At 44.4% G+C, this 10,200-nt stretch overlaps 1 protein-coding gene and 1 pseudogene across 1 annotated transcript; one reads left to right on the forward strand and one right to left on the reverse strand.

The window, feature by feature from the left end:
• The first annotated feature begins 769 nt into the window (after positions 1–769).
• On the forward strand, positions 770–6,703 carry LOC113425736 (olfactory receptor 10G6-like). The gene is given in 3 exon segments (XM_087947166.1): positions 770–1,059; positions 1,061–1,158; positions 6,156–6,703. Coding segments are annotated over 3 exon segments (936 nt in total).
• Positions 6,704–7,228: 525 nt separating this feature from the next.
• The window catches only part of LOC148129123 (olfactory receptor 6X1-like), a 10,109-nt pseudogene continuing 7,137 nt past the window's right edge, over positions 7,229–10,200 (reverse strand).

A 10,200-nucleotide genomic window follows, 5' to 3' on the forward strand; every position in this document is an offset into this window, starting at 1 on the left:
TGACATCACTATAGATAGTGAGTTCTGGGGTTGAAATAGCTACATCTACCTAATTGCCTCTACTCTTTCGATAAAAGAAAATATTGAGAAAATGTTAAGACAAATTTCCATCAAAGAAAGATTTCTTTCTCTCTTCATTCTTCTCAGATTATAGGCAAAAAGATGGGACAGTGAAGAAAATTTTCACCTCCAGAAAACCAGTGTCAATCCATGGACTCATTAGATGCATGAAATAGTAAGATATTTAACAATTGAAAATAAAAGGAGTCTTGGGGAAGATGGGACGGTTCTTATTCACATCTGCAATTTAATTTATTATACATGTTTTAACCACTTCATGGTCTAAATGAGTCATAGTGGCTTACAAAATCTATAAGCCAAAAATAATTGCTCCCTCTCTTCCTTTTTATAATTGAACAAAAATACCAGAAATACTCACTCATGTCTTAGATCCATATATAAAATTTATCTTACCAAGTGGGAGCTTTCAAAAAGAACCACATAAGATTCTCAAGTGTACAACAGAGGACTTCAAAATAATTCTACCAAAGTTGTTGAACCCATTTTTAGCAAGGCTATTATCTGATTGATATCAATAGTTACCCATGATAAGGGGCCTGAAGAAGATACTTCACTAAATGTGATGGTTATTGGGGAAATATTGTCAATAACTAAATGTCTAAAGGCATTGGATGTTTCTTCAAAGACATTTCATGAAAAAAAATGTGGTGATGGCTAAGAATCTTTATGCATTTCAATAAATAGATTTATGGAGTGTCCAAATCAAACAACACCAAATAAATTTATCCTCTCTGGATTTCTATATCCAGAAGAACTAAAGCTACCCTTGCTTCTCTTCTTCTCAATTGTGTTTGTCTTGACTGTTTCTGGAAATGCTCTGATCATTGGCGTGATGATCTCCAACCTTCAACTGCACAAGACCATGTATTGGTTCCTGTGTCATCTCTCCATCCTGGACATGGCCTTCTCAGCTGTGGTGGTTCCCAAAGTTATTGCAGGATTCACTCCGGATGGAAAAGTCATCTCTTTTGGTGGATGTGTCTCAGCTCTTCTGCTTTCATTTCATTGGATGTGCAGAATGTTTTCTTTACACCTTGATGGCTTATGACTGCTTTTTGGCCATTTGTAAACCTCTCTGTTAGATCTGGAGGAGTGGGCGCAACGAACGGAGATGAGGCATCGAATAGTGACTTCAGAAAGAGAACAACAACTAGGGCAGCAGCAGCTCTTTTATAGAGCTGGCTGCTCTCACAGTGTCCAATGATTTAAGTTTGCCGCGCTGGAAGCGTCCAATCAGCGGCGACCTGCTATCAACCAATCAGACTAGTCGGAAATGACCAATCATGATCTGCTAACTGCGAGCCAATGAAAAGTGCAGGATTACGAGCCTGCTGTGGAAGTAAAACTATTAGGATTTAAAACCAGTGCGTTTGCTTAGTTCGTAACACCCCTTCCCCCTAGGTTCCGTCTGAGGGGTGGGGTGATGTATTCTTCCAAATAGGCAGGTTGTTTCACCTGTCTACTCGATTTACGTTGCTCCACCGGTCTTTGCCCTGGCTCTGGTTCCGGTGTGCTGCGTGCCGGACTTGATGGCAACGATAGTCCAACCTCTTCGCTGGGTGACTCGGGGTTGTCATCTCTGCTTTCGTCACGGCTGTCATTTGGATTCCTTGGATTTGCTTCAGTTGCAGTACTGCTTTGTGGCGAGGCGATTACCTGGCTTGGTTCTCCTTCGACCAGTGAGTATCCCCGGGTTGGTTGTGCTGATTGCTGGTTTTCGCTTACTGGGTCGTATGCTAATTCTCTTCCGGTCCCTTCGGTTTCCCTCCCCCCCCCTTGGTTTGAAATTCAGGGCTTGTGATGGGGGTAGGTGTCAGTCGGGAGCGAAGTTGGTCGATGTGGCGCTTCCACATTTTTCCATCATCGGTTTGTAAACGGTAGGATCTAGGGCCCGTAGGTTGGGTTATGGTAGCAGGGACCCACAATGGGTCGCCGGAAAAGTTTTTTGCAAAGACTAGGTCGCCTACCTTGAATGTGCGACACCTGCTGCTGGACCCCAGGGGCTTCTCCGGTGTGTAGGCAGGGTGTAGGCGATCAAGATGTGAGCGAAGTTTTCGGCCCATGAGCAGTTCGGCTGGGGTTCTGTTTGTGGTGCTGCTTGGGGTGATATGCTGGAGCAGAAGCATCCTGGTCACCTTGTCATCGATGTCCCCATGTTCCATCTTGTGTAGCATTTTCTTTATGAATTGGACCATGCGCTCAGCCCTGCCATTGGCCACCTGGTGAGCCGGCGATGTTAAAGCGTGGCGTATTCCCCGGTCTGCTAGGTACTGTTCAAATGCCAGAGCAGTGAATTGGGGGCCATTATCTGAGACCAGGACATCTGGCAATCCGTACGTAGCGAATAGTCTATTTAGTTTTTTGACAACTGCTTCTGTGGTGGTGCTCTTCATTTTGTGAACCTCCAGCCAGTTGGAATAGGCATCTACTGTTATAAGAAATGTGTGTCCCTTGGTGGGTCCCGCAAAATCGATGTGGATACGGGACCAAGGACCTCGAGGCGTTTCCCATTCAGTCAGTGGGGCTTTTGGTGGAGCTGAGCAAGTTTCCTGACATTTGATGCAGGTGGCCACTCAGGTCTCTATTTGCTTATCTATACCTGGCCACCACGCGTAGCTCCTTGCCAGTGCCTTCATGCGCACGATGCCTGGGTGTCCATCGTGCAAGAGTTTTAGAACTTTATGCTGTAGTCTCTCTGGGATTATGACTCTGTCTCCCCACAAGATGCATCCTTTTTGGGAGAAAAGTTCTGTCTGTCGGTTTTTGAAAGGCTTAAGGATGTCATTGGGTTCATTGTCAGGCCAACTTCTTTCCAGCTGAGGACTCGTGCCAAACAAGGATCTTTCTTTGTTTCCGAGGCGATGTCCCATGCAGTCAGGGGTGGTGACGGAAGAGTTTCTATTTGTAGTGCAGCTAGGGTTGGAGCTGGGTCACTGATGACTTCTGGAAGCGGAGAACGGCTCAAAGCGTCAGCGTGGGGAATGGCTTTTCCGGGGTGATGTAGTAGTTGGTAATTGTAGGCAGCCAGAAACTCTGACCAACGTGTCATTCGGGGTGATAAAATGTGGGGAGTTGGTTTGTCTCCCACTAAGATGCCAAGTAATGGTTTGTGATCGGTGATTATGGCAAAGGGTCTTCCGTATACATACTCATGGAATCGTTTGATCGCAGACACAATAGCGAGAGCCTCTTTATCGAGTAGGCTATAGTTTCTCTCGGATTTAGATAAGGTTCTTGAAAAAAATGCAATAGGTGCCTCAGTTCCGTTTGGAAGGATGTGGCTCAAGATGGCTCCTACTCCAAACGGTAAGGCGTCGCAGGTGACAGTTAAAAGTAAAGTCTCATTATATTGCATTAATACAGCATCTGAAGTTAAAAGGTCTTTAACTTGCTGAAAGGCTCGTTCTTCCCGGTGTCCCCAGATCCAGGACGCCTTCTTGTCGAGGAGCCTATGCAGGGGTTCAGCAACGGTTGCTTTCTGGGGCAAGAATATGCTATAAAAATTAATGAGTCCCAGGAAGGCTTGGAGATCTGTTTTATTCCTGGGTCTTGGGGCATTTTTTATGGCAGCTAGTTTTTTCTCAGTAGGGTGAATTCCTTGTTTGTCAAGAAGGTACCCCAGGAATTCAACCCTCTCAGTACATAGTTGGCACTTGTCTTTCTTGACCTTCAGGCCAGCGTCTTTGAATTTCTGGAGAACCATTCTGAGTCGTTTTTCTAATAGGCTTTTAGTGGGGGCAGCTATCAAGACATCATCGAAGTAGGGCACAACCCCTTTTATGCCCTGTAAAAGTCTCTCCATCAGACTTTGGAATATACCCGGTGCTACACTCACTCCGAATTGGAGTCTATTACACTTGAATGCACCCCTGTGCGTGACTATAGTCTGGGCTTCTGCAGTCTGTGCATCTACGGGCAGTTGCTGGTACGCCTGGGCTAGGTCCAATTTTGCAAATATTTTTCCACCTCCCAAGGAATGAAGGAGGTGTTGAACCACAGGTATGGGGTAAGCGCTCTGCTGAAGCGCGTGATTTAGGGTGGCCCGGTAGTCCCCACAAATTCTCAAGGATCGGTCAAGTTTTATGGGGGTTACAATTGGGGTCTCCCATCGGGCGTGGTCAATCGGTTCCAACACGCCCTGGGCTATTAATTTGTCCAATTGTTCATCAATCTTTGGCTTGAGTGCAAATGGCACGCGACGAGGCTTAAGGCGGATGGGCGCAACATCAGAGCTGAGATTAAACGATATGGGGGATCCTTTGTACTTGCCTAGTTTCTCGGTGAACACGTCCTGGAATTCCTGGACGAGGGCCGCTTCCCAGTCATCGCTTCCGGTCTGGTGTATGCCTGCTAGTTCAATTCCTAGCGGCGCGAACCACTGTAAGCCTAGCAAGCTGGGCCGATCTCGATCGACGATGGTAAGAGGAAGAGTTGCAGTGTGGTCTTTGAAAGATACTTGGACATGGCGGGTACCAGCAACTGGGATTCTGTTCCCTTGGTAGTCTTTTAATATGATTTTTTGAGTGCTGAGGTCCTGGCAACGGATGTCAGGGATCAGCTGTTTGAGGGTTTTCCACGAGACCATTGATAAGGATGACCCGGAGTCGACTTCCATAACACATGGTTGATTTGCAATGGTAACCTTCACTCGGGTTTTCCTTGCATCTAGGGACGAAGCGTGGCCGATTGTGATGGTTTGATGGGTCTCTTCTCGTCTAGTTGAATTGGCGGGTGCTCTATTTCTGTAGTGGTAGTGGCTCCATTGGTTGTTTAGGCGGTCCCGAGTTACTGTTGGGGTGCCTGTTGTCTGCCGGAAATTATATTCTCTTCTGTTTGGGCTGGATCCTCGTTTGCTTCTGCATACTTTTGCGATGTGTCTCCTCTAGGAATTTGCGTCTAGGAATTTGCAGTCTGACCGCGGGTGATTACCCCCGCATCCAGCACATTGCCGCGAAGATTTAGGGTTCAGCTGGTCTCACTGGTAGCGTTCTGACCTGAGGCGGTTGACCTCCTCTTCCTCGCTTTCTGATGAGGACTCGAGGTCCTCATGGTGGGTGGTCGTTGTGTGCTTTTCGGAGAAAGGCATAGTGTCACTGGCGAGTTGGCGGTGTGGTGCGTTCGCTCGGCGCATTTGAGTGGCTGATTTCCTGGTTGCTTCTGCTGCAGTAGCTTCGGCGATGACATCTGCGAGGCCGATGTCTCCCTTCGCCATAATTTTGCTCTGGGTCGTAGGGTCTTCTAGACCCAGAACGATTAGGTCTCTCAAGGCTTCCTCGAGGTTTGCGAAGCCACAGAGTCCTGCCAGGTTCCTGAGATCAGCGATGAAGTCTCCAACACTCTCGCTTTTCTGTTGGTCCCTCTAGTAAAACTCGTGTCTTCTGATGAGTGTTGGCACCGCCGGTGCATAATGGGCCCGGAGGATCGGCACGAGGTTGTCCCAATCCATTGTCTTGACTTCGGCTAGTTTCACGAGTGCTTTTGCCATTTTAAAAACGGCGGGCCCACAATGGGTCAGGAATACAGCTCGTTTCTTGCCAGGCGTAGCATCTTTTAGATTGTTGGTCTCCAGGAACATCTGGAACCTGTCCATATATGAGTCTCAGTCTTCGTTAGCCGGGTCGAATGGAGCAGGTGGTATGGCGCTGCTGGTCATTCTGTCGCTAGCGGTTGCGCTCTTAGCCACGTGCTCTGCTAGGTGCTCAGCGAGTGTTCAGTCAGCTCTCTCGTCTCCGCATCACACCCTCGTCGCCAGTGTTAGATCTGGAGGAGTGGGCGCAACGAACGGACACGAGGCATCGAATAGTGACTCAACTCTTTATTAGTGACTTCAGAAAGAGAAAAACAACTAGGGTAGCAGCAGCTCCTTTTATAGAGCTGGCTGCTGTCACAGTGTCCAATGATTTAAGTTTGCCGCGCTGGAAGCATCCAATCAGCGGCGACCTGCTATCAGCCAATCAGACTAGTCGGAAACGACCAATCACGATCTGCTAACTGCGGGCCAGTGAAAAGTGCAGGATTACGAGCCTGCTGTGGAAGTAAAACTATTAGGATTTAAAACCAGTGCGTTTGCTTAGTTCGTAACACTCTCCATTATATCAACATCATGAACCAGAAAGCCTGCCTCTTCCTCTCCTTGGGTACCTTAATTGGAGGCAGCTTCAATTCTGCATTTCTGACATCTCTCAACTTTCATTTGCCTTATGGAGAGGACAATTATGTTGACTATGTCTTTTGTGACATTCCTGCAATGCTGAAGCTGCCTTGTGTTGACATACAATTTAATGAGTTGATGAGCATCATTGATGTGAGCTTTATAACAATGACCTGCTTTCTCCTCATCCTAGCTTCTTATGCTTATATCCTCACAGCCATTTTGAAGATCAGTAGCAGTGAAGGATGGCAGAGGGCCTTCTCCACATGCACTGCCCATCTTACTGTGGTGTGCATATATTATCTGCCTGTATTTTATCATTATATGAGGCTAGGTTCTCAGGACTCTGTGGATAGTGTGGTAAGAGTGTTGTACAGCACCATCACCCCTTTGTTGAACCCTGTGATATATACACTTAGGAACAAGGATATTAAAACTGCTCTGGTGAAACTCTGGGGTGGGAATTCATAGTAGATAGCAGGAACTATACCCAAGACAAGAAGCTTTTTCAGACAAAAACCAGAAAGTCCAGTTGCCTCTTGAAAAAGCACCTTTGGGTATACCCAAAACAATTTTCAATATTAAAAAGTAATATGGTCAACACTCAAATTGATGTCCTGCTTCCATAATGGACATCTAAGTTATTTTATGGCTCAATTGATTATATACGTGGGGATGAACAGCTTTGTTCCAATGATTCAGTCTGTTGTATGTAATCACATCATTCTTAACTAGGCAGGTGGGGTGCTGACTTGCTTAGAGGTGTTGAGAAATGGAATCAAAAGTGGAATCAGAAGAAGTGGTCCTCCTAGCTGCATGTAGTTTCAAGAGGAAGACTGAACAGATGCTCAGGAAAGTATCTGAGGTGTAAGCAACACTGAAGGAAACCTGATAACTACAAAGATTCATGTTAGGTGTTGCCTAAGTCTTCTCCTAGAAAGGACCCCATCCAACCAGAGTTTGAAGTTTACATTGTCATTCTTCAGCCAACCTCAATTAGTTCTGCTCTTTTGCATATAGAAGTGGATGAACTCCACCAAATATCCTTTCCACCATGTAGGAGATGTGATATTCCAACTTTTTTTTGTAGAGTGTTGGTTGGGATACCAGTCTGACTCTCCACTCTGAAAGTGCTGGTGCACCCAAATCTTATAAATACAGAAAAAATTGTCTCATACAAGGATGTATTAAACAAAAAAGGTGAATTGAAAACTAGACTAGAACTAAAAGAACAAGGGGTGAAATTTATAACAATGGCCTGCTTTCTCCTCATCCTAGCTTCTTATGCTTATATCCTCACAGCCATTTTGAAGATTGGTAGCAGTGAAGGTCATACCTACAAATACAATCATGTTGTGAGAAGGATGTGAAAGTGTGGGGTATTAATAGAGAATTGACAATACCAGACAAATAGTGGGGATGGATGATAAATTGATAAAGGTAATTTATAAATATCTACTAGACTACAACATGGAGGAAGAACAAGTTAAGGAGACAATGGTGGTATGGGCCAAAAGCTTTGGATACAACATTGAAATGGATAGGTGGCAAAAAATTTGGGAAAGAAACAGGAAATTAACATTGGCCACATCATTCAAAAAGAATTTGTATAAAATATTTTACAGATGGCATCTTTCCCCAGCAAGATTGGCCAAAATATTTAGTAATACATCCCCGAAATGTTGGAAATGCCTGCATCCCACTCATAAGGTTGAGAGTTCAATCCTAGGCAACTACCAGGCACATATTACCACATGTGGTGGACTTGCAAAAAAGCAAGGGAATTTTATCAACAGATCCAGATGTGGTTAGAAAAAATGGTTGGTCAATGTTTAGAATTCAAATCAGGAATATTTTTACAAGGAATTACAAGAGAGGGCTATAATAAAGGGTCAGTATATCTAATATTACACATTCTGACAGCAGCAAGAATGGTATATGCTCAATAATGGAAAAGTGACAATACACTTTCAAAAAGGGAGATAATAAAGAAAATATTGGTTTGCACAGAATTGGATAGACTAATATTACAACTAAAAAACAAAGGGGAGACTAAATATTATGATATATGGAACAGATTTTATGAATGGTTGGAATTGAGAGGTGGGAGTTGGAACATAAAATAATTAGGCTTATTAGACCCAGAATGTGACACTGTATGTGTACCAAAATGAGTATATTGGTCAAAAACAACTGTACAAATCTAGCGATGTGTAAATAGTATATATGTTGTTTTCTTTTATTTTAGTGTGTATGGTGGAAGAAATGCTAGAATGTTCACATTGTGTTCAATAGTTATATATGTAAATTATATATATACATATACATACATATACATATATACATATGTGTGTGTGTATGTATATGTATATGTGTATATATATATGTATATGTGTATATATATATGTATATGTGTATATATATATGTATATGTGTATATATATGTATATATATATATATATATATATATATATATATATATATATATATATATATATATATGTGTGTGTGTGTGTGTGTGTGTGTGTGTGTGTGTGTGTATTTGTTTTCTTAAGTTTTCGTGGTACTTACATGTATGGCATTCGGCTTTGTTCGGTATTTTCCCACGTCATTGTAGTTGTTCTTTTAAAGTTGTAGCAACGTTTCAGCAGAATCTCATCTGCCATCATCAGGCTTCTGTATAGTGTTGCCTGTGAGTCAGACTTTTACAATGGTTTCAGATTTAAATTTGGGGCAGCCTATTGCTGTGCCAGAATGGTTTTTTTCTTCATCCTGATTGGTTGGGAGTCTTGGTCTGTGTTTATTGGTCTCGGAGTTTGCTGTGTTCTGCTTGATTGGTGTCTCTAATATCTTCTGTCTGTTTTTTGGCTCTTTGTATCTTGATTGGCTGGCAGCATTGTGTTACTTTATTGGAGGCCTTTAGTGCAGCTTGGCTTCGGGTAAATGGACTTGCTATCATTAGTTAGGAAGCTGGGTTTCATCTGGTTGCCTGGTTGGGGTGTGTTTGAGCTGGAGGTATCAGGGGGTCTGTTTGTGCCCAGGTGTTTGCCTGGCTTGTGGTGTGGAGATTTTTTTGTTTGTGAGTGCAGGCTTCCAAATGATTGACAGCCTGGTGGAATCATCTCTTCTATTCATGCTTTCTGGTCTTTTTCAATCTCTATGGCTTCTCTGATGATTCTGTGGCTAGGGTTTTCTATAGTGGCTAGGGTTTTGGTGCCATTGAAGTTGATGCTATGACCTGTGGTTTCCATGTGTTGGACTAGTGAGGAAGTGTGTTCCAGCTTTTTGACTGCATTTTTGTGTTCATCCAGGCGTGTACTTATTCTTCTATTGGTCTGTCCAATGTATGTGGCTGGGCATGATGCACAGGGGACTTCGTATATGCCTTGGTTTTCCAGGTCAATTTTATCTTTGAGCTGCTTCCTTTTAACTGCTAGTGGGGGTGTGACTTGATTGGGTGGGGGCTTGGCTGTGTTCTGATTGGGTGGGGGTGTGTTCTCATTGGTTGGGGGTTTGGCTGTGTTCTGATTGGTTGGGGGGTTGGCCGTGTTCTGATTGGCTGGAGGTGTGTTCTGTTCAGGTGGGGGCTTGGTTGTGCTCAGGTTAGTCTTAGTTGCTGGGGGATTTGAGCTGGTGAGCTGTGATCTTGCTGTTTGGCTTCGAGTTCATGGTCGTGCCGCATCTTCATGGTGGGAGTCAGTTCGCTCATGTATGGCTCGGAGGGTTTGAAGTGGGTAGTGATGCAGCTGCAGTGCGGCTTCTGGTCCGTGGTCGTGTCTCATCTTCTGTGTGGGTGTGAGTCTGCTTTCTACGTGGAAGTGTGGTGGTGGCATCTTGTGTGGCCCTCGTGGATGTGGGTCTGGTGTCATTCTTCATGTTAGGTACTCGTCTGTTCATGAGGCGGGTTTCCAAATGGCTGGTAGGCGGAGGTGTCATCTTGTTTATTCATGCTGTGTGGCCATTTTTCT

Source organism: Notechis scutatus, chromosome Z (genome assembly GCF_049901735.1).
Source record: "Notechis scutatus isolate UNSWTSFEM ecotype Mainland chromosome Z, rNotScu1.2, whole genome shotgun sequence".
Classification (NCBI taxonomy): domain Eukaryota; kingdom Metazoa; phylum Chordata; class Lepidosauria; order Squamata; family Elapidae; genus Notechis; species Notechis scutatus.